This window comes from Notothenia rossii (genome assembly GCF_949606895.1).
Source record: "Notothenia rossii genome assembly, chromosome: 10".
NCBI lineage: Eukaryota > Metazoa > Chordata > Actinopteri > Perciformes > Nototheniidae > Notothenia > Notothenia rossii.
In genome coordinates, this window is record NC_136908.1 from 14,591,146 (window position 1) to 14,614,650 (window position 23,505).

Here is a 23,505-nt window from a genome sequence, read left to right on the forward strand (position 1 = left end):
GGTCATAATGTAGATCTGTAGATTAGGGTGGTATTAAATCATTAGAAAGAGCAGCATATCATTCTAATAGGCTTTTTTCACAGCAGACACTTTACATGCCACATGTATTAATAATGTAAAATGAGGAAGCAATCATAAAGCCTTACTGGTTAGGACCATCAGCTGCAAGTGTATTTCTTTATGTTTAATTTAATTGTGAGTAATTTGTAGTTTAAGTTTTATGGAACTATAGCTAAAGTTACAATGATTTGGTGGTTAACATCAAGTTCAAATAGATAAATCTCTATCCAAATATGTTGATTTGTTTTTATGTTAACACTAACGCAGAACCACATTTCAACTCTGCAGTGCTCTCTAGTGGTCGATATCAAAACTACATAAACACAGTGATGCAAACTTTGATATTTGAACATTTATTAGTATTTTCCCAGATTCATTTAGCAATTATACAAAAAAAAAGGCTTTGTCAGAGACTCCAACAAGGGAACATTTTGAAGATAAAACTAACTAAATCAGGATATAAAATATACAGGTAACCAACATTCAGAGGAAGTCAGATCTTCAATCACAGAGAAATGTTTGTTTTCTAATGCCAGTACTGACAAGGCCTCAACTTAAGAGCTCATATTAAACTTTAAAGGACACGTTTCAGGATTTTTTGGTGTGCCTTTTTACGCTGCGATGAAGCTACAGTAGATTCCCCAGTGATCACTAGTGAAGCGTCCACAGTCCAGCTTCTCCAGACCCAACAGGGCCATGTGGTCGGGGGCCAGGCGGGGGACGCCCTCCTTGGTTGCTGGGCGGATGTAGACACGGTCGAAGCGGCAGCGACTGACGTAAGGAAGCGCCTTGTTGCTATTGGCTTTGGTGTCCCATGTGTAACGGCAGTGCTCCTGCTTTCCCAGTCGCTCCCACACATCGCTGACCTGTGGGGGGAGACCCACCTTGGCAACCTGGGATGGAGTCGAGGGGAAAGATTATTAAAGAGGAACACTGTGTGATGGCAGGTGTGGTGATAATTGATAAACAAAGATGTGAAAAATAATGTATTTACACAGAACAGGTGAGGGCTGGGACATTATAGTACAATCAGTAAAAAATAAAGAAAATAGTTAGACACAGGTACATTTCATAATGCATAGTATACTTAAAAAGGGTTTAAAGAAAAAAATAAATTGTTAAAAATCTAGATGAATTCTCCATTTTATTTGATGAGAATTGCAACAAGGCAGGAAGGGTTCCTTGAAACTGGCATTTTGTAATTATTTAATTTAAGCCATTAAATTCTATACAAAAGTAATGAACAAGACAAAAAAAGAAAAGGATAATATTTCCACGAGAAACAAGGATTTTGTTGATAAAGAGTGGATTTCCTAAACAAGGGGGGGAGTGGATTACCATTTCAGCAATCACACATCAGTTTTTAAGTCACACATGATTTAAAAGTCCCATGTAATGCTTTTCTGGTTATTACCCGTCCCCTTGTGTGTTATGAAGGTTTTTATGCATGTAAACGGTCTGCAGAGTCACAAACCCTCAAAGTACACCCTGTAGCGAGTAAAACTCTAACACAGAAATGACCTGTCTATGCTGCCAAGCACGAGCCTGTTCATATTGTAGTGTTCACCGCTATTCAAAATCACAGATCAGTCTCGAGCCTTTAATGTCGAAAACGTTCTCTTTATTTTCTGGTATTGACGGCCACAGCCACGCCTTACAGAACCAATCAATAGTATAGCAATCATTATGACTTTTCCCCACACTCGAAGACAACCCCTACCGTTTTTTTTGTATAATACCATTACACCCTAAGCATACAAGTACACAATAGCCACTTTCACACCGCAGGACTTGCCGTACTTTAGTGCCGGCACTAAAGTACCACGGTACTGAATCCGCCAGGGGGCTAGTGCCTATCGCATTCACACCGCAGTCTTTTCCCTGAGGCAAGATTACGCTGACGTCACTTCGTCTTCTTCTTCTCGGGGTTTACTGGCAGGCCGCAAAACCATTTCACGGCGAGTACAAAAAAAAAACGAGAGAAGAAGAACTACACGGGGGAGGGGGTATAAAGCCCACCCGCTGTACATGATATATATATATATATATATATATATATATATATAATAGGTAGGCTCAGCAGACAGACCGTAGTGCAAAGATAAAGTGTCACATGATTATCTACTAAATAGTGAATTCAGCATCAACTTCACCAAGATGAAGTTCATATCTTCCTAAGATACGTGTTACTTTATGTCCCTACTAGAATCCGAGCTCAAATGACTCAAACCAATAAAATGTCCAAGCAAAGAATCATGTGCACCATGAGGCTGGGTTATAAGGGTAATTTACAAATAAAATACCCCATTATAACAATGGACTTTATCTTTATGTATTTATTATATATTACCCCCTCAGGCTGATTTTGGAAAAGGACATTAATCGTTGTTTGGCGTTTTCCCTTATTTATCTAAAACAAATGACATGATAAATGACTTGTGTTTATGTGTGTAAGACTTGTGTTTCTGCCCCTGCCATTGCTGCACAAGGCGACATTGTAGATAAATTCAACCACCGACACCTGTCTGCTCTCACATTCTTCTATTCTGCAAATTTGGGGTGGGACACAATAAATAAAGCTTCGCCAGTTTGTTTGTTTTATTGCACAGTCAAGACATAACAGTAACGCCATCACGCCGCTCAAGTAGCTTTTGCGAACAAACATTTGGAGTTGGGAACTGCTTTCTGTAGAAGCTGCTGCATCTCGTCCTCAGAGTAAATTGCCAGAAGCACCGACACTTCCTCATCATTCCACCGCTCCGGTGTTGTAGTACGTGTGGTCATAACTGCTTTAAAGTACAAACAAAAACTACTCGCTCAGGTGTGGATGTGGTTTTGTAGCGAGGAAAAAAATGGCTGCCTAACAAAAAAAATTCAGAGTCTAACGGGGCGTGGTTTGCAATTCGCCCAGCCAATAGAAATAGAATAGAAATTGGCACTCCTTTATCACCAGGTTCGTACCACCTCTCTAGCAGGGACTGAAAATGGCCAAAAGAGTTCCCGGCACTGAGTAGTCCCGGCGGTGTGAAAGCGACATTATTGGTAATAACGGAACTAAAGAACCAAAGTACCAGGGAAAGTCCTGCGGTGTGAATGCGGCTAATAGCGATCGTTCACTGTTTCAACTGGCATGCTGTGGCATTTAACCTCATCACCACACCACAAACAGACAGACACACGCACGCACTGACTTGTGAGAAATCTTTCCATTTTCAATCTGTGTTCACATACTGAGAATTATAACAACATTAGCCAAGTAACAGTTTGCGCTTTAACTTACAACGACCCCTGATAGATCTCGCGAGAATGTGATAAATATATATAGATACATTTTCATAACAAAACAATGGGGTTGCTAAGCCGTTGCTTCTGGGAACCAAGTGACGTAACGACGACCCCTCCGTGGATTGGTCAAAAAAATTGCACAATATAAATATATTCTAGTATACCTCAACAATGGAATTATGATCAGTAGAAATGGCCATGACATGGAACCTTTAAAGACAAATTACTGACCTCAGTGTCCCTCAGGTTTGTGTCCCCTCCAAACAGGACGGTGACGTCGTCAGGGGCCTCTCTCATCCTCTGCATAGCAACCCGCAGCTGTTTCATCCGCTCCCCTGCTTGCGCTTTACAACTCTCCAGGTGGGAAGTCATCAGGCACAGCTTCTGTCCTTTGAAAGTCACCTTAATTCAAAGAGACAAATCCAACTTTGTATCAGCCAAGGTGAGCTCAAGGTGGCAAACGAGTTTCTGGAAAACTATATGTGCACATACCTGAGCTACGAGCAGATTCCTCATCATTTGAGTAGTGGGGAAGGTTACTTTCTCACTCTCCACAAATTTGACTCTTGACTTCTTCAGCATGATCCCCGTGAAGTAACCCTCCTCACCACCTGACCCGCAGAGGTTAAGAGGAGCAATACATTAGACTATGGCAGCACAATTTGAGGGAAATATGGATAACATTGTTCAATGTCACTATAACAATATTAATTTCAATAAAAAGCTAATATACAGGACTGTCTCAGAAAATTAGAATATTGTGATAAAGTTATTTATTTTCTGTAATGCAATTAAAAAAACAAAAATGTCATACATTCTGGATTCATTACAAATCAACTGAAATATTGCAAGCCTTTTATTATTTTAATATTGCTGATTATGGCATACAGCTTAAGAAAACTCAAATATCCTATCTCTAAATATTAGAATATCATGAAAAAGTATACTAGTAGGGTGTTCAACGAATCACTTGAATCGTCTAATTAACTCGAAACACCTGCAAGGGTTTCCTGAGCCTTGAAAAACACTCAGCTTGGTTCAGTAAACTAAATCACAAGTATGGGGAAGACTGCTGATCTGACTGCTGTCCAGAGGACCGTCATTGACACCCTCCATCAGGAGGGTAAGACACAAAAAGAAATTTCTCAAAGAGCAAGCTGTTCACAGAGTGCAGTTTCAAAGCACATCCACAAAAAGTCTGTTGGAAGGGGGAAATGTGGCAGGAAACGCTGCACAACCAAGAGAGATGACCGCAGCCTTAACAGCATTGTGAAGAAGAGTCGCTTCCAGAATTTGGGGGAGCTTCAAAGACAGTGGACTGAAGCTGGAGTCCAGGTATCAAAAGTCACTGTTCACAGACGTGTCCGGGAAATGGGCTACAATAGCCGTATTCCCATGGTCAAGCCACTTCTGAACTCAAGACAACGGAAGAGGCGTCTGACTTGGGCTAAGGAAAAGAAGCACTGGACAGTTGCACAGTGGTCCAAAGTCCTCTTTTCAGACGAAAGCAAGTTTTGTATTTCATTTGGAAGTCAAGGCGCCAGAGTCTGGAGAAAGGCTGGAGAGGAGCAAAATCCAAGTTGCTTGAAATCCAGTGTGAAGTTCCCACAGTCAGCTGCTGGTGTTGGTCCACTGTGTTTCATCAAGCCCAGAGTAAATGCAGCTGTGTACCAAGAGATTTTAGAGCACTACATGCTTCCGTCTGCTGAAAAGCTCTATGGAGATGAGGAATTCATTTTCCAGCATGATCTGGCACCTGCCCACAGTGCCAAAACCACCAGTAACTGGTGTACTGACCATGGCATTACTGTCCTTGATTGGCCTGCAAATTCCCCTGACCTGAACCCCATAGAGAATATGTGGGGTATTGTGAAGAAGAAGCTGAAAGACACCAGACCCAACAATGCTAATGAGCTAAAGGCCGCTATTGAAGCATCCTGGGCATCCATAACACCTCAGCAATGCCACAGGCTGATTGCCTCCATGCCACGCCGCATTGATGCAGTAATCCGTGCAAAAGGATTCCCAACCAAGTACTGAGTGCATTAATGGACATTTTCAAATGTTTGATTGTGTTTTGCTGTTATAAATCTTTTTTTTTTTACTTGGTCTGAGGAACTATTCTAATTTTTTGAGATAGGATTTTTGAGTTTTCTTAAGCTGTATGCCATAATCAGCAATATTAAAATAATAAAAGGCTTGCAATATTTCAGTTGATTTGTAATGAATCCAGAATGTATGACATTTTTGTTTTTTTAATTGCATTACAGAAAATAAAGAACTTTATCACAATATTCTAATTTTCTGAGACAGTCCTGTATAGTCTACTCTGCTGCTTTCAGTATACTGCTCAAATACAATTGTGTGTGGAAGTGAAAGGAAACTATTACCAGCATTCTCTTTCAATAAATTAAACTGACGTCACATAGTAATTTTTGTATTGCTTAAAAGGTCCCATGTCATTATTTTCAGGTTATTACCCGTTACCCTGTGTTATGAAGGTTTTTAGGCATGTAAACGGTCTGCAAAGTCACAAACCCTCAAAGTACACCCTGTAGCGAGTAAAACTCTAACACAGAAAATACCTGTCTGCTGCCCCAGAACGCCTCGTTGGAGATTTGTCTTTTTCCATTGTTTTCTTCCTGGGTACAGTGACGTGCCCATACCCAAATGGACCCATTGGTCCAAATGGACCAATACGTCCGGAGCCGTTACGTCTGGAGCCGTTACGTTAAGTCTGTGGATTGGTCCAAATGGACCAATCCGCGGACTTCCTCACACACACACACTCAATCTTTTCTCAGCTGCAGCTCTGCCGATTTCTCCTCCCTGAGACGGCGGGACGCGGCGAGGCTGCGAGTCTGTGTGCGAGCACACACACAAACTCCCAGCCAGGCTGCGGGTGTGTGTGTGTGTGTTCGGGCTGGGTTTCGCTGTGTCTCGCTGTCTCGCAGACGGCCACTGGGCTCACAGGAGGGGGGGGGGGGGGGGTGGACAGAGTGAATACACACTGTACAGAGATGCTGTATAACAAACCAATGTGAGTTTGGAAAATTGCCCAATATAAATCTATTTTAGTTCACCTCAACAATGGAATTATGATCAGTAGAAATGGCCATGACATGGGACCTTTAAAAGGTATCAGTAGAAAACAGGTTAATATCACATTGACGATTAAAAAATAAAGTATTATGCAGCCCCAGTTTAAACCAGGAATGAAGTCTAGGACAAGTCACTACTAGTACAATTCAAAAAGTACTCATACCGTACCTTCAATGAGGAGGTAACTGACAGCCCGTTTCTTCAAATACAGGACGTAAGGTGGAATGAGTTCTTGAAGGAACACCACGTCCGGAGTGTATCTACATGAAGATAAAGCTAATTTTTCATACACTATCTGACTATTTAAACAATGTATATCCAGGGCAGTGCTCTGCAGCTGACCTTTCAATTCAACATATTTTAATTAAGAAATGTAGGTTACCAGCGACAAATACAATATCATGCTACCTACGACAACCAAGATCAACAGCGTACATATATAAAAAAAATCTTACAAGACTAAGTAGGAGCACAGGCCTCTGGCCCGCTCTCCAATGTTGTCCGTATCCAGTCCATCCACGTTCCAGGAGATCAGAGACAGTTTGTGGTCGTCTTCTTCTGATGGTTTGCGTGTGGAGACAGGGCTCTCTCCAGTCAAATCTATACTGGACATTTTTAAGACACTGTCAATTCTTCTGGAGTTGTAAATGTTTGCTGGCTCTATCAGAAAGACTCGTGAGAGACGACGCTGAAGTTGGGTTTCGATTCAGAGCTTCCAATTCGGCAGTTAAGGGGAAAGTTAAGGGACATTTAATTTACAGCGCTGAGCGAACAATCCTCCGTGTGTGTACCTCTTAAATCGCTGCATAGTAGGGCTGTACCCGAATATCCGAATATTCGTTCGTTGGAGTACTATTCGGGTTTCAATTTTGTTATTCGGATATTCATTTTTCCCCCGTTTTTTTTCAAATGTAATTTATTGAAATCTCCAATATCAACGTAAGAGCTTGTACCTCTTCGGGGGGTGCTAACACTTAACCAAAAACGTTATCGTTTACTTTCTCCGTCTTTATATGCAGATATTACTTTTCTCTTAATCTCCGTCACGTTGTTTCCAATGCACAACAACTTCCTGTCAACTGCCTTAACTCCTTCAAAATAAAAGCATGTCCATAAATAGGAAGCCAAGCCAAATTACACAAGACATACAACTGCAACGAACGTAACAAACACAATGCGATATCCTTTTCAATTTCAAAGAACACAAATTGGGTTACATTAACAAATAACTATAGAACAACAATACTGTTGAATAACAAAATGAATGCCGTGAATACACCGAAATACACGTGTTGAAGCGGTTCGCTGCTGATTACTACCGAATATCCGGAGGCCGAAAAATTGTATTCGGGACAGCCGCCCTACTGCATAGCCGATTTATTTGGACTAGATTATCCCAGAGAGTCTAAACATTCTTTATAACACAGTTTTAGATTTGTAAAACCTTTATTCTATATGTGAAAATACAAAAAAGGGAGATTTCGCTGCTCTTTTCGCATTTAGACCAAGTGCCTCATTTATAAAAGGGATATACGCTCAAAAAATGGCGTACGCCAGTTTCTACGCAATGTTTGCGATTTATAAAATACTAACTTGACGGGAAAACGTGCGGTCCTCCATGCAAACTCTAACCTATGCGTACGCACTAAGCACAAAAACGGGAGAGACGAGAAACTGCGACACCCTTGGCTGAAGGAAGAATGGAGAGAAATATGTGGAAATAATACCATAAATAAAAGGTTACCTCTCATTTATCATATATGAAAAATTCATTTTCAAACATTGATTAAAGCCAATCTTAAAATGATTTAACAAACGCCTAGATTGAGACTCCTCAGTGCACACAAAAACATAACTGGGAGAAATACATAAATACGGATATGTTATTTAAAACCACCTCGAATATGTTGTGTTAATGTTATGAAATGTTTTCTCATAAATGATGCGGTTAGCAGGAGGACAGAATTACGTCTAAACTGACGCCGTTTTGCATTTCTATAGGTTGTAGATACGAGCATTGTTTTATATATGTTTAATACATGTTTAATCGTGTTTTATGCCGTTTGCCAAGACTTGATAAGTCGCTCGTAAAACACAGGAGGTATGGAAACTAAGAGCATATGTGGTAAATTGTACAGCTAATATAACACAACACATTAGTTGTATTTCCTTTAACTGACGGATATAGAGTTGCTGCGGAGGGGGGGGTTGAGATCTCTATGGTTGAGATGCACAGGCTGCAGTGGAGACGATTTTTGCATTTAGACCACATTAGACCTGGGGCCTCATTTATAACGCCGTGCGTAGGATTCACGTGGGAAGGTTGCTTGCGTAGCAGAAATCCCAAAAATATATGTACAGAAATGTTCCGATTCACCAAACATTGCATACCGGTGAGGAAAGTGCGTACAGCACTTCCTACGCCGGTTTCCCTTTATAAATCACAATCGACTCGAAATGCGGTGCAGCTTTTGCGGGCTTCACGTAACGCCCATATTTGCCTATAAATAGTCAAAGAAACGCCCTTTCATTCAATCATTTTGACTGACTGCATGAAGAAGATAGCAGGAAATTACGACAGAACAGCTAAAAAAGACATCTCACACAGTGTCAGATTTTGGTTATTTTGGGGAGGTCGAGATAAATCATATTGTTTGGTGGATGCAGTTTGAACCAGAGTAGCAGCATGGAGGTCGGATCGTCACCAAAATAAATAAATAAGTGGTCCGAAAAAGGTTAATGACAAAGAAATACACATAGCCTTCCTCAGGCAGTGTGTTTGTACCGGGGACAGGAGACACCCCCTTGATGAGAAACTGTAAGAAATGATCGGGGAATCCCTCCGCAGTGGAGTCATGACGACTGGATCTGAATTATGTTTTTGTATTTGGTGGTTTGTGTCCCAGCTGTGTTATATTAGCTGTACAATTTACCATATGGTGTTCTTAGTTTCCATACCTCCTGTGTTTTATGAGCGACTTATCAAGTCTTAGCAAACGGCATAAAACATGATTAAACATGATAGTATATAAAAACATGCTCATATACAACCTATAGAAATGCAAAACGGCGTCAGTTTAGACGTAATTCTGTCCTCCTGCTTACCGCATCATTTATGAGAAAACATTTCATAACATTAACACAACATATTCGAGGTGGTTTTAAATAACATATCCGTATTTATTTATTTCTCCAAGTTATGTTTTTGTGTGCACTGAGGAGTCTCAAACAGGTTAAATCATTTTAAGATTGGCTTTGATCAATGTTTGAAAAATGAATTCTTCATATATGATAAGTGAGAGGTAACATTTTATTTATGGTATTATTTCCACATATTTCTCCCCATTCTTCCTTCTGCCAACGGTGTCGCAGTTTCTCGTCTCTCCCGTTTTTGTGCTTAGTGCGTACAGATGGGTTAGAGTTTGCGTGGAGGACCGCACGTTTTCCCGTCAAGTTAGTATTTTATAAATCGCAAACATTGCGTAGAAACTGGCGTACGCCATTTTTTGAGCGTATATCCCTTTATAAATGAGGCCCCAGGTCCTAATCTAAAACCACTATACCTAGACTCATCGAATCTAGATTATCCCAGAGAGTCTAAACATTCTTTATAACACTGTTTTAGATTAGTGAAACCTTAATTCTATTTGTGAAAATGCAACTGAGGGAAATTAGATTTTTCAACATTTGTATTGAGAAAGTCACTGCAGAAGTCCATGTCTCTCCATTTCATTTCTCATCTGCATTATCATGTCTTCTTTTTCACTTTGAAACAACAATTTCAAGAGTGCAGTAATGCACTCTTAAATTGTTGAAACTGTTGAAACTGAGTTTATACTGTAGATGCGAACAAATTTGAAAAAAGCAGCTAAATCTCCTGAGTTGCTCCTGACTGGGCTGCTGTGCAGGTCTACAGTATAAACTCTATAGATCATGAGGTAATGAGGATCATGTCTGTAGGCATTTGGGAGGTCAGGGGACTGCAAAGGTAGGAACACGATGAGGGCAAATGGTGGGAAGGAGAGGAAGAGCAGGGTCTGAAATTATGGCAGGTGTTAGTGGCAGATAAATGAAAATGATTTATATGTTGATAAATGAGACAAATAATTGACAGAAAGCTTTTTATGAAAATGTCTTAGTATATAGCTCAAATGAAGAACAAGCACACTAATGGCTGAATTATGGTTCTTCTAACACAGGCCACAATAACAGCTCTGGATAAAGTTGGAGGTATGCAACTGGCAGAAGCACTAGGAGAGATTGAGTGTGGCCAGTTAGAGGAAAAGTAAAAGAAAAACAGTCGTTTTCTTTTGAAACAACAATTTCAAGCAAGCATTACCATGGTAATGCACTCTTGAAATTGTTGTTTCAAAGTGAAAAAGAAGACATGATAATGCAGACGTGAAATGAAATGGAGAGAGGACTTTTGCAGTGACTTTCTCAATACAAATGTTGAAAAATCAAAATTCCCTCAGTTGCATTTTCACAAGTAGAATTATGGTTTCACAAATCTAAAACTGTGTTATAAAGAATGTTGAGCCTCTCTGGGATAATCCAGATTTGATGAGTTTAGGTATAGTGGTTTTAGATCAGGACCTGGTCTAATGTGGTCAAGATGCGAAAAAAGCAGCGAAATCTCCCCTTTTTGTATTTTCACATATAGAATAAAGGTTTACAAATCTAAAACTGTGTTATAAAGAATGCTTCTCTGGGATAATCTAGACCAAATAAATCGGCTATGCAGCAATTTAAGAGGTAGGCCTACAAACACGGAGGATTGTTCGCTCAGCGCTGTAAATTAAATGTCCCTTAATTTCCCCCTTAACTGCCGAATCGGAAGCTCTGAATCGGAAGCTAACGTCAGCGTCGTGCTACACGAACGCTGACAGTACTGTGAAAGCGGCTAATGCCTGGAGAGAAGACAGGAGACTAACCATTCTGCTGGAGGTTTTTCCTCCATTTTCTGTCTCTTTCTTTTGGAGCTGCTCTCACTGTCTTCTGACATATCTTCTGCAAATACGTTCTCCAAATCAGCCTCAAAGAATGAGTTCATAGCTTTCTGTAAGACAACAGTTAAGACATTTCCATTTCACATGTTCATACCATGCAAAGCATTATAATGTAGAAACATTGGTTAGCATTTACATAGCATTAAAAAATTACCTACACAGTCAAATAAACTGCACTGAGGTTAGATTTAAATTAAAAATGTTGCCACCATCTGTAGCAAGCTGAACCACAGCAGTTTGATATAGCAAGTTGTTATAGCTACTGTACCTGCATCTCCCACTCATTTTCCACCAGGTAGCACTGAGCCACCGCGCTATCAGCTCCTGTTATGGCCGCAAACTCACTGCACAGGCGACTTCTGTTTTCTTCCACATTAGAAACTGAGGGTTTTTCCGAGGCAGATGTTGAGGCCATTTTTTATAGCAACTATTGCGGACATAAATTAATGTTTTCCGAAGGTTTTGTTTTCCTCTGCAAGTTATCTCAGGTGTACCTGTTAAAGTCTTCCGGAATGTGAATGTGCTAAGTAGTTTACAACAAATCCCAGAGTACAACTCTTCTTTGTATTATAAAAGTAAGATACAAAAGTACAGTTTATCTTCGGTGTGGAATTAACACAACGGGGTGTTGTTATAATCTCGGTGCCACTTACTTGTTTAAGCAAACGTTCTCTGACATATTAACTTTAATTCCGCCCGGACGATCTATCAGACGCAACAGCTTCCGGTTTGAAGTAAAAACACAACTTTGACATTGGTCTCATACTCGCGTTAAATATGGCTTCTCTGTCCTTAAATACGTTAAAACAAATCATGAGAGCAATGGTAGACAATCCAGGCTTTGACAGAGTCCTGAGCAAGGTGAACGTGCATATTATGCTACATTTCGGAATGTTTTAAGAGTTCTGTGACTGTGACACCTCGATATTTTTCTTTTAAACACAACCTATCGTGATCATCAACATTGTTGCATCTTGACAGGAAACTTTTATATTTGTGTTTCCATCAGGTGGACGTTTTGTCTGCAAGCCCAGGTAAGGTGGTGTGTGGTTTGCGGGTAGAGGAAGAGCATACCAACCGAGGAGGGACGCTGCACGGCGGACTGACAGCCACCCTGGTGGATGTTATCTCCACCATGGCCATCATGTACAGTGAGAGGGGATCACCAGGAGTCAGTGTGGATATGAACATAACGTGAGTCCTCCAGTCTACTTAAGATGTATCACCTGTAGATTTACCTGTGAAATAGATCACTTAATAGATAACATTGATTGTAGAGTTTTTACTTCATATCATGCTTGTTTTATAAAATGTGTGCAATGAACCCTCGATGCAGACCTCTCTTGTTGGCATTTGATTGATTTGAGATTGACATTTTGATATCACGTCCTGCAATTGTTTTACTGATGTTTGTTTTTTGCTTTGTATCTTCAGTTTTTCTTTGAATTTATTTGACATGTGTGGCTGTTAAACACTTAAATGTGCTATTCTTAAACATTTGACTTATATGGACCTATGTGGTCACAACATTTAAACTGCATGCAGTCTTATTTTTATATCCTCCAAATAACTCTTTAATTTTGATTTCAGGTTACTCACTAAGGTTTAATAATATTCATAATATCACGCATAATAATAGGTTTAGTGCCTTAAAAACCCTGAATGCCCCAGAAAAATATAGAGAGCGTGATCTTTGTGTATTCAGCAGTGCCTTCAGCTGTAATGTCAGACCTCGATCTTCAGTGTGTTAACCAGGTCATAGATTAAAGATTAAGCTCGTAAACTAAAAATGACTGGGAACAAATGTCAATGTCTTACAGATACATGAATGCTGCCAAGATAGGAGAGGACGTACTCATCACTGCTCAGGTTCTAAAGCAAGGACGGACCCTGGCGTTCGCCACAGTAGACCTCACCAGCAAAGCCTCCGGGAAGGTCATAGCGCAAGGCCGACACACTAAACACCTTGGCGGCAGCTGAACTCGCTCCAATGTGCCTGTCTGTAAATCACGTATCATGTAACTGTATGGTTAAAACAAGTTAACAAGATGTTAACTAACCTCTGACTGTGAAAACAATGTTGTCAACAAATCCTTCTCAGCTATTAACTTAATTCATGTTGTGACACATATTTCGTCAACAGTACTGTATGGTCAGATTCACTCCTAATGGAAACACTGTATCAATGTTTCATGCACATGCAATAAAAGAAATAGACGAGTTATGCTTTCAGAATTTGCATTGTATTGGGATATGCTCAGCAGTATTGATTTGAGAATCAACAGAAAAAACCCAGAAGTTACACGCCTTATACCCTTTCAACTGAACACACTGAATCAACAAGGAGCAAAATTATATGTACTATGAACCTCATATTCTTTAACAAGCAAGCCAGCAAAATCTAATTTTAATTTAATGAGCATTGTAGCAAATTATATTCATTTTAGTAGGTCAAATTAAACAAAGAAATCTTTTAGCTTCCAGCAACTTTTGTTAGGCAAGTTAAACATTAACTATGTCACAATTTCAGTTCGTCACCAACCCACATCCCAAATAAAACAAAACATAACATCAGATTTCAGTAGCTTAAATTAATGGTGCATGAACGGCTTGACAATGACCTTCAACATTTAACCAACTTGTGTACAATGCCTTTCAGGTCACTCAAGATTTTAACAAAGGCCTGCCTAGCATGTTTCAGAGGAAAGCAAATGACACCAAAACAATTTTTAAAAGTCCAGCAAAAAAACTAAGGCGGTTTTTAAGAAGCAATACCTACACCATATGATTTGACAAATATTGTTCATCTTTGCTTATACGGGTGTTTTAACACCTTTTCACACCTTTCCTTGGTCAAAAGATTGTGTCAAGTTGTTCTAGAAACCCCATTGACATTACAAACAAGCTTTAACAATCCTTTTTTATGACAACAAGGATATCAAACACGTCCATCTGAGAACCACCGTGAAGACCTGTGTATTGTTTGTTCCTGTTTTGATGCAACATAAAGAGTTCCTTCAATGACCGGTGCTGTTGACAGAGCGGCTCCAAGAGAACAACCAACCACTCAAAATCAATGTTCGTGCAGGTTCAAATGAAAAAAAATGGATGAGTGAGTAGGAGGGAATGAAAAGGGAGTAAAGGAAAAAAAAATAAAAAAATTGAGAAACCAATCCAAAAAAATGGCAGAGAGAAGAGGAGGAACATTTGGGGTGTGAGAAAAAACAAGGGTGGGAATCGAACCAGCTTCTGGTCAGGGAGGGGAGAACAAGTAGGTAACAAAAAAAGGAGAGATCCAAGCACAAGTTCAAATCTTTTAAAAGAAACGGGTGGAGATGAGTACATCTATTTGCTTCTGAAGGTTTAGGCAGGAGAGAAATGAAGGGCTTTTCCCTATGAGGCTGGGTGAAGCAGGAAGCCTTAGTCAGGCATGTATGGGCGGAGGTGATCCTCGATGTCTCCCACACCCCAGCAGGTCAGCTGGTCCTGGGGCAAGTATAGGCAGAGGCTGCACAGCTTGAACACTGTGGCCTTGGTTTTAGGAGTCTGCAGGAGAGGTGGACAGAGAACATTTGTGGTGTGTGTGTTAGGACGCTGTCTGAGGTTTAGGTTTGTCAGATCAGTAACATTATCATTTCAGAGGACTGACTCACCTGTAAGTGCTGTCTATCCATGAAGAGAAACACAGACTGAGTTGGGTTGTTCATGACCATTCCAGCCTTGTCTTTACGACCCAAAGCATGCAGGCACTGCTTCTCGTAGTCTCCATGATGAAATTCAAACTTGGCCTGTAAATTGTAGGAGACTTGTGAGCCAAGACGTACATTCTGTTACATCCAGACTAGGGCAATTCACTTAATTCATTATTAAAAGGGTATCTATTTGTGAAATATGTACATTGTGAAAATGAAGTGATTACAACTACATTTGAAATGTAATCCAAAAAACAGCTAAATGTTATAACTTGTATAACTTAAAGTGGACCTATAATGCTATATTTGAATAATATAGTGTAGGACCATACCTATATAAGGCATACTTTTTATTTTTCAAAATACCAAACAGATCATGCATTTTAGCCATTCCTCATTTCGCTCAATTTAACACTGTCTTTGCATGGGCTGATTCTGTGAGAACAGCACCATCTACAGGCCTGGCATATGTACTACAGCGTCTCCAGCGCTTTCGAATGGCAATGTCCGTGGCTGTCTCGTCCTGATTGGTGGAGTTGGCACAATAGCCGTAGCGCCACTTCTATGACGTCATAGAAGTGTTCAAATCTGGATCAGTCTGTATCAGATCTGTTGCAGGCCCTTTTTAAGAGATTTGGGTATGGAGGAAAATAGAGAGGGTTGTGTTTTCTGACACTTGGTGAGTTCCCTGGAACACCGGGGACACATATTCATGTATAAAAGACGTACAAAAGTGCATTTTGCATGATAGGTCACCTTTAAAATCTGTATTTTGACAGAGGGCAATTATTTTTAATTGTTGCTTGAAAAAATTCCCCCCCTAGCATTAGAAAGCTTCTTCTTTCAAAAGATCTCGGGGAAAATGTGATGAATTATTTCACGGTCATTTGAAATGTATTTGACTAAATAATCAACCGATACATTTAGAAAGTAATCAGCATACTAATTGATAAAGTAATGTAATAATTGCATAAATAAAAAATTGCAGCCATAATTAGAAGCAAGACCAGGCTCCAAAAATGTGCTGCCCACGTAATGTGAGATGATCTGACCTGAACAGGCCGAAAGGGTTCATCATCGGCCCCCTTCCATCTGGAGAACAGCAGACACACAATCTTCTCAATGTCGTTGCGTGGCCAAAGGATGAAGTCCATCTCCTGTGTGCAGCCTATCACATCCTGTAAGAGAGAACAATTTAAAAACACAAAAGGTCTTTCTCTTACTCAAGATAAACCCTCCTCAGATGGTGGACTGACTTACCCTTCGCATTGACTGGTATCGGGGGGCGTGCAGTTGCACAACATCTTTTTGCAGGAGTTCTATCGAACTCTCGAGAGAGTAGCTGGAATCTCGCACACCTCGTAGGATGTTTTCTTCATAGTTGTTGGTCATCACCGGCACCACTTCAGCTACCTCAAAAAGCGCAGACTTCTTCTTCTGTGATGAGAAACGTAGATAAAAACACATTGGATGTAACATTTAAATGTTTAATGATAAAATAAGTAATAAAAGTGTGTTATTTAAGATGGAGTTAAGAATAACGCTATTCCTCAATTTTACTGACAAACCTTGTCTTTGAAAACGAAGGCTATATAAATCTTGAAGTCAAACTGATCAGCCAAAGATTCCCTTTTCTTCCGAAGTTGAGCTCTTAGTCGATTTCTTGTATGATTTCTTCGTGAAGTTGGGTCCCCCATGGTTAGATTTTGATGGTAGTTCCTTCTCTTATGCAGAAAACTTTGGCTTCACCCTCTACTTTTGTATTCATACGCTGGATGAAGGATGGCGCTTGCTACCCTTTGCACAAACAACGCATCAAACAACTCTAGGCTAGATCTGTAAAATACCCACTAACTACCAACTGAGAAGGTCGACAAATCAGAAACAAAACTAAGTCATTTTAATTTTTGTAAAAGGGCAGTGTTGAGGAGGGGAATGGTCAACAAACTAAGACTAAATCTCCATATTACTGGTTCAGAAATCCATGTTTTAAGACATGACTTTTAAAGCCAAATTAGCTATTTTTCAACCTGCCATCGACAAGGGATTCCAACGAGATAAAAGAGCAACTTTTCTGAGTAGGTAACTGAAATCAACAGAAACGGCTGCTACCGTAAAAACCCATACTGACAATATATTTTTTTGATAGTGAAATTGAGGACTAGAGACTAGCAAGCGGACACATATTTGACTATTTGGGTCATTTCAAAGTCCCTCATCCATGGCTATCTTTTTTTTGTGTGTTTATCTGTCGAGTTATGTGCGTGTTACAGGCGGATTTAAGATACAGACTAACATGGCAGGTAAATAGAGATGCCAGGAGATATTGGCACCGGGTAACATCGAAGACTACTGCCTTGACATTTCCTTGACTTTTTACTGCCACTCATTTAGCTCACGGCCTGCGGTGCTGCCACTGCTGAGAGTCATGATGTGGGCGTATTTTTAGCACACTAGCTAAGGTGAGCTAGCAAGCTAATCTAGGCATTCACTTCCAACACTAACTAGTAGTGAACCGTCGATGAAGCTACATCTTATCTTCTGACTGATTGGCTTAATCGAGGCCTATGTGTGGTTTGGCTAGCTTAGCGTACAGTCATCTTTCTACGCGTTTACATTTTCTCTCCAGCTTCAATGCGACTGCCAGTGTTGTGAAAGTCAAGCGACCTGCGGGGTTAACTGACTAACTGGTTTTGCTTGAGCTCAGCATTTTTTTTTAGCTAGTCGTCGTGTCTTGTCAACAACTTCATCGACCAAAATAAAACGGGAGAATCAACGGCTAACGCTGCGTGGAGAAATACACGTTAGCTTAAACAAAATCTCCCCCAAGTTTTCACGTCTGAAGTTTCGAGGTGTTTGCCGTTTTCTTTCTCTTCTTTTCTTCAGTCGTCACAACCTGCGACTCGCCCTGCTGCATGCCATGTCAAGATAAATCGACAATCCAGCTGAAGTCCTCCGTTCTTTCAGTCGACATGTGGCCTTTTCTGTCTCCCGGCGGGCCCATCGTTAACGGCGTGTCGTCCAACGTTTCTGCGTTTGGTTTCTTTGTGTGTTTTTTTTTTTTGGGCAGCTGATAATGGCACAAGCAGCTCGTCGATCCACAGCCTCCCCCAAAATGGCTGCGCAGACAACTACAAAAGATGTGACGTGTGTTGACATGTGACCACACCAGGGGAAAAACAACACCACCACTACTTCTGCTTTTATTTCGGGAACATTTCACATTCACTAGAACAAATGAGCTGAATCTAAATCAAATTGTGCACATTTAAAATTAGAATTACCACAATATGGCACCACTTTAAAAACATATTAAAAAATAAGGAGGCAATGAAAACCTAATGTGTATTTGATAAATATTTGTACTTGAAATGTTACCTTTGGTTTTTATATCTCTTTATTTCTTTATATATATATATTTTTACTTATACTTTTTTTGTATTACTACTTCTTCTTCTTCTGCTTGTATGGCGGGTGGCAACCAGCGTTAAAGGTGCATTACTGCCACCTACTGTATTGGAGTGGGGACCAGAATGATCTACCCCCCTCAAATAAACAAAAGAAATAATACAATTAAAATTACATAATTTGTATTCACTCTGTGTGTCTTAAATGATATAAGACACAACGAGTGAGTCTAATCTAGGCATTCACTAGGCTTCATTAAACTGTGGGTTTTCTCTGGAAGTTTTTCCTTATACGATGTGAGGGTCTAAGGACCGAGGGTGTCGTATTGTCATACTGATATTCTGTACAAACTGTGAAGTCCACTGAGACAAATGTAACATTTGTGATATTGGGCTATATAAATAAACATTGATTGATTGATAGTCTCCCTGACCCAGAGACTAATGTTTCTTTGAGATCCGGTTGTTCCACTAAAGCTTCCTGATTTCTGTCTTTCTCTTTCTTGACTGTATTTGCCACAATACAGAATGACACGTTCTACTAATTCATCCACCTGGCAGTGTTCACATAATCCTGATTGATGTTTACTTACTAAATGTAGTGTTTTGTTCGAGTCCTAGTCTAAACATTGTTAATAAATGTTCCTCCTTGGTGCTCCTTTTAACTGTCCTGACTGTTGATTTTTGGCTGCAAAGTGTTCCCTGTGTGCCCATTGTGTTTTGCATTTGTACTATTTGTTTTTGCTTCGGATTTACTGGGTGCATTTTGATAAATACATTACTTGAAATGTTATCTTTTGTTTGGACAAAATGTTCTTTCGATTTCATTCTTTATATTGTTTATTTTATCTAAATGTTCCTGTTCACCCCTGATGTCAATGTTTTGTGTCTACATAATGTTTGATATACATGATATGATTTTGAATAAAAAATGTCAAAAACAACAGCGTGAAAAAAATCTTCCTCGTGAGTGACGCTGTACCACGTGACTGAGTAGGCTTATTTAAGCCCCTGGCGCGGGAGTCTCAGCGAAGAGAAAGGCAGTCCCCACCTACGACACAGTGTTTCCTATCAACGGTAAGGCGATTTATCTACTACAATAGTGCCTAAATGTAATATTTTTTAACAACCGTATATTAAGTGTTTCTGTCAGCAACAGCAACGCGTTAGTTTCCTTAGCGTTGCTCTCTTGAATCACATTGTTTTTTAACGTCTTTGTTGACCTTTTTGCAACTACTTTTCCATTAGAGGTGGCGACATTTTTTTTTTAAACGTGTCTTTACACAAGCTAACGAGGTCACATTACATCTACAAAGTCTAACAACAATAAATACCGCGTTTAAATTATAACTTAACTAAGTTATTAACGTTAATTCTAGTTTTGTAATTAGCCGTTTTGGTCAGTTTTGCTAGGAGGTTACTCCAATGTGGGTAACCTCCTGTACGTTTTCAAGTGTAGTGACGTGTTCATGTTTTCCCATCAGATCTCTTGTAAGAAAATGAATTTCACTGGAAAGATGACACACAGCCAACACAAGTCTGATGAGAATGTACACGTGAGCAAATCATTTGTTCTGTTTTGATTTTACTTTAAAAAATCTATGAAATGTAAAGCGCAGGGTACAAATGGGGTAACTCTTCAAACGTGTGAATGTCTAATTTTCAGCTGGTAGATTTCAGTATCTGTGACCAGCAATGTTCTCCTCGAGATCAAATGTATCAGAAAAAGGGGATCCTTTTACCCCCCACCCCCCTGAGTAAATAGAGGTAATGCCCTCAGGCTCACAATATAATTTTTTTTTATTCAATAAAATGTAAGGTTTCAAAGGCTTGGTTTCCTTTTTGCTTCTGCAACTTGGCCCATTAGTTTTTGTCTGTACCTCCCGGAGTAGTTTCAGACTGTCTCCCTCATAGCAGAAACTATTGTCATGAGACTCCCATCAGTGTTTTGTGGCTGTGGCCAAACATTAACTGAGTGAGCATGTTGGCTGCTACATTAACTGAGTGAGCATGTTGGCTGCTCGCTAATGAGTCTTGAGGATGAACTTTCCCACGGCTTTTGCCCTGCCTCTGTTTCAACACCTTCGTTGCACATGGCAGCAGTTGTTGTTAGTGTTATAGGCAACCTCCGTTATGCCCTCTCCCATGGTGACAGTGAAACTAAAGTAAAGCTATGCTAAGCCATGGTGAATGGAGGCTTTGAAAATGAGAACACGGGTGATGTTGTTTTCCCGTGTGATTCGATTGAATTTCCCTAAACACATCTGAAGTGTTTATGATCTTGCCCTTTGTTAACCATTCTGTCTGATCTAATCAGCTGTAAGGTAACACCTGTTTGTTTTTTTTGGTCATCCAGAGCTTTTTCAAACCATCTCAGATGGCAATGGGTCTTCCCAGGCAAAGACTGCAGGTCCTCCAACCCTTAGCTGGCAATGTAAGTTAATGAAGTTTCCTTTTGGTTATTGAATTGTTCCCTATAACATTTAATCATATAAAGAAAACCTTATTTTCTCTTAGGTTGGAAATATCATTCCCAAACGGAAACTGTGGAGCTCAGAACAAACTAGAGGTCCAAAGAGGGTGAAGGTAGAAGTCAAATCTACACAAACAGAAGAAACTCAGTGTTCAACAGATGGCATGACCAGTGAAGCATATGATCTTATGGTCGTCGGTATGTATTTTTAATCAATGCACTTAATTTAATCACATTGTGGCATCTACCACAGATGATTCTCATTATATCCTGCTCTTACTTTTCTCTCATTGCAGAAACTCCTCCTTCCAACTACTGGAAAGAGACAGCGGAGGAGCGTCGGAAGGCCTTGCAGGTTGTCATACAGGAGAATAAGAAGGTGAGTTAATCGCTGAGAGATGGCTAATGTTTAGCTGGAAATTGACTTTTTCCCCACGCTCCCACTGACTTGAGTCAAACTGAGCTGGCTGCAGTCCATCGGGCAGTGGATTTTGAAGTTGTTTTCACCATAATGCAAATAAACAGTTGGAGTTTTTGCAGGATTGTTGCCTCAGTATCTCATACAATAAAACCATTTCAAGCATGATGTCAAGCTCAATGGTTTTATTTAAATTTTCTTTAGCTGCACAAATGCATTGAGGCCAAAGAGGAACAGATAACACAGCTAACGTGTGAAAATGGAGAGCTGCAGGCGCTGGCACAGCACGTACAGTACATGGCGGATTTGATTGAGGTAAGCATACTCATATTAGAAGTCTGTAAGGTTTGGTGAGATTCTCTGACTGGTACATAAACTGGTTTTATATTAAAGTTCTTTTTTGAAATGTTTGACATATTGCATCTTGTCTTTTTTTTTTTTAGAGGCTGACTGGGAAGAGTCCAGACAATCTGGAGGAACTGCAGGATATTGCTCTTGATGTGGTAGATGATGAGGAGGATGGTGCCGACTCTGATTTCAGTCATAGTGACTCGGTGGAAGAAGAGACCTCAGACCACGAAGAAGATGAAGAAGAGACCTCGGACAATGAAGAAGCTGGACCTTCGTCAGAGCAGGATTAACTGACACAGCTCTTCTCTGTCATGGGACCTTGACCTGCTTATACATGTTTGCAGATTCAGGCTAAAGTGTTCTTTGGCAGCAACAAGTGGCCATCCATTGACTCAATTGGCTTTACAAAGTAATTTATTTACTCGAAACTGCAATAGTTTTAAATGCATGCAATCTTTATATTTTTCCGCCTTAACAGACGGGGGGCTTGTTTTATTGGTTTTGATTGAGAAGTTTGTGTTGTGCAGTGGTTTGTTGACTGAGCTTGTGTGAAGATGCATTTTTCAAAAAGCTACTTTCCACGGTCTTTAAAGTAGCTTTCAGCGTCTTTGTGTCCACTCAAATTTGTGCTCCAGTTTAATTCAGCGTGACCGGTCTGCCTGGCTCAGAAAGCCGGGGGAGGAAAGGGGAAAGCAGGGGGAGTGTAGGGGTGTGTGAGAGAGTGGACATTTTTTTTTCCCGCCTTTAACCGACGGGGGCTTTTTTTGATTGAGAAGTTTGTGTTAAAGAAGAAGCCATTATAGGCCTTTTACACAGCAGACCTTTTTGGCTGGTCACAGTAGGAGAAGCGCAGGTGTGAGTAATAACAAAGGCTGCTTTCCGTTAGTGCTGCAGGTCCCCACAGTAAGGGGCATTGGCTTACTGTGACACTTGAATAGACCAGAGCAATTGTTGGTGTTTTTGGATAAGTCGCTGCACGGATGACTTTGTTGCAACTGGTGGACTAACACAAAGCCCTGCAGCTCCACCAGGTACGCTGTCGGCTGTCTGATGCTAGAGAAAGGCTTTAGGTACTACCCAAACCCCTGTGGGGTCTTTATCCTTTGACATTATAACTCAATATGACACCATGTGACTGAAACCCCTGTGCTTTTCCTACTGTGACAAGTTAAGCCTTATTGATTTTGCTACCTTCCTGATTATATGTGGCCTATACCATAAAGTGTTTTGGTTTACACTGTACAAATGTTATCCTTATGGCACAGCTCTGTACATAATGCCTTGTTAAAATAAACACTTTTTTTAGGAAAAATGAATCTGTAGTTCTGGATCTTGGCTTATTTTCTGTCTGCAGTTGTATACATTGACCAACTACATTATTAAATGTTTTACTGTTATATGGGATGGCCTCTTGTGCAGTTTGGTGCAAGTATATTGAGCTGATTTCTGTATGTTTTAGCATTTTTGAGTAAACCATAGCCCTTGTAACACTTCAAATTAAAGTACTGCTAAGGGTGAACTCTCGACAATTCAACATAACTGAATGCATTATTGAACCTTTTTAATTCAGGGTACAACAAAGCAATATACTTCATCTTATCACGTGGTCTAGAGACAACACTTGAGACAAAATGCATTGAGAAGATAAAAACTTGGACTGCATCTGTTCCATTTTGAAACCTTGATGCAAGATTCTTAAATCCTATCC

General features: G+C 40.1%; 4 protein-coding genes across 5 annotated transcripts; 2 read left to right on the forward strand and 2 right to left on the reverse strand.

Moving 5' to 3' along the window:
* Positions 1 to 397: 397 nt before the first annotated feature.
* Positions 398 to 12,039, reverse strand: tdp2b (tyrosyl-DNA phosphodiesterase 2b). Its single transcript, XM_079654036.1, has 7 exons — positions 11,725 to 12,039; positions 11,382 to 11,506; positions 6,903 to 7,052; positions 6,616 to 6,707; positions 3,838 to 3,956; positions 3,577 to 3,747; positions 398 to 953 (listed from the first exon to the last, which is right to left on the reverse strand). Exons 1-7 carry the CDS (start codon positions 11,869 to 11,871, stop codon positions 672 to 674), a joined length of 1,086 nt encoding a protein of 361 aa, XP_079510162.1. The 5' UTR covers positions 11,872 to 12,039; the 3' UTR covers positions 398 to 671.
* A 69-nt stretch (positions 12,040 to 12,108) lies between these two features.
* acot13 (acyl-CoA thioesterase 13) lies at positions 12,109 to 13,678 on the forward strand. Its single transcript, XM_079654038.1, has 3 exons — positions 12,109 to 12,317; positions 12,466 to 12,650; positions 13,277 to 13,678. Exons 1-3 carry the CDS (start codon positions 12,234 to 12,236, stop codon positions 13,434 to 13,436), a joined length of 429 nt encoding a protein of 142 aa, XP_079510164.1. The 5' UTR covers positions 12,109 to 12,233; the 3' UTR covers positions 13,437 to 13,678.
* cUnh6orf62 (chromosome Un C6orf62 homolog) lies at positions 13,678 to 18,265 on the reverse strand. The gene is made up of 5 exons (XM_079654037.1): positions 16,717 to 18,265; positions 16,409 to 16,585; positions 16,201 to 16,326; positions 15,110 to 15,244; positions 13,678 to 15,002 (listed from the first exon to the last, which is right to left on the reverse strand). Exons 1-5 carry the CDS (start codon positions 16,843 to 16,845, stop codon positions 14,877 to 14,879), a joined length of 693 nt encoding a protein of 230 aa, XP_079510163.1. The 5' UTR covers positions 16,846 to 18,265; the 3' UTR covers positions 13,678 to 14,876.
* Positions 18,266 to 19,550: 1,285 nt separating this feature from the next.
* gmnn (geminin DNA replication inhibitor) lies at positions 19,551 to 23,199 on the forward strand. Of its 2 annotated transcripts, none has more exons than XM_079654229.1 (7): positions 19,551 to 19,632; positions 20,040 to 20,111; positions 20,912 to 20,989; positions 21,073 to 21,226; positions 21,325 to 21,407; positions 21,651 to 21,761; positions 21,890 to 23,199. In XM_079654229.1, exons 2-7 carry the CDS (start codon positions 20,055 to 20,057, stop codon positions 22,085 to 22,087), a joined length of 681 nt encoding a protein of 226 aa, XP_079510355.1. In that variant the 5' UTR covers positions 19,551 to 19,632; positions 20,040 to 20,054; the 3' UTR covers positions 22,088 to 23,199. The 2 variants fall into 2 exon arrangements, with proteins under 2 accessions (XP_079510355.1, XP_079510356.1); XM_079654230.1 differs by having other exon boundaries at positions 19,559 to 19,632; positions 20,040 to 20,105.
* The last annotated feature ends 306 nt before the right edge of the window (positions 23,200 to 23,505 follow it).

What these genes read in the sequence shown, in the direction of transcription:
- tdp2b (XM_079654036.1), bottom strand. Translation starts at nt 11,871, where the DNA reads ATGGCCTCAACATCTGCCTCGGAAAAACCCTCAGTTTCTAATGTGGAA. An exon ending in AAAATGAGTGGGAGATGCAG is followed by an intron (nt 11,507 to 11,724) that starts GTACAGTAGCTA and finishes GTTGTCTTACAG; the next exon opens with AAAGCTATGAACTCATTCTT. An exon ending in GAAAAACCTCCAGCAGAATG is followed by an intron (nt 7,053 to 11,381) that starts GTTAGTCTCCTG and finishes AAAAATGTCCAG; the next exon opens with TATAGATTTGACTGGAGAGA.
- acot13 (XM_079654038.1), top strand. Translation starts at nt 12,234, where the DNA reads ATGGCTTCTCTGTCCTTAAATACGTTAAAACAAATCATGAGAGCAATG. An exon ending in TTGACAGAGTCCTGAGCAAG is followed by an intron (nt 12,318 to 12,465) that starts GTGAACGTGCAT and finishes TGTTTCCATCAG; the next exon opens with GTGGACGTTTTGTCTGCAAG. An exon ending in AGTGTGGATATGAACATAAC is followed by an intron (nt 12,651 to 13,276) that starts GTGAGTCCTCCA and finishes AATGTCTTACAG; the next exon opens with ATACATGAATGCTGCCAAGA.
- cUnh6orf62 (XM_079654037.1), bottom strand. Translation starts at nt 16,845, where the DNA reads ATGGGGGACCCAACTTCACGAAGAAATCATACAAGAAATCGACTAAGA. An exon ending in CCTTCGTTTTCAAAGACAAG is followed by an intron (nt 16,586 to 16,716) that starts GTTTGTCAGTAA and finishes TTCTCATCACAG; the next exon opens with AAGAAGAAGTCTGCGCTTTT. An exon ending in GATACCAGTCAATGCGAAGG is followed by an intron (nt 16,327 to 16,408) that starts GTAAGTCAGTCC and finishes TCTCTCTTACAG; the next exon opens with GATGTGATAGGCTGCACACA.
- gmnn (XM_079654229.1), top strand. Translation starts at nt 20,055, where the DNA reads ATGAATTTCACTGGAAAGATGACACACAGCCAACACAAGTCTGATGAG. An exon ending in TCCAACCCTTAGCTGGCAAT is followed by an intron (nt 20,990 to 21,072) that starts GTAAGTTAATGA and finishes ATTTTCTCTTAG; the next exon opens with GTTGGAAATATCATTCCCAA. An exon ending in ACATGGCGGATTTGATTGAG is followed by an intron (nt 21,762 to 21,889) that starts GTAAGCATACTC and finishes TTTTTTTTTTAG; the next exon opens with AGGCTGACTGGGAAGAGTCC.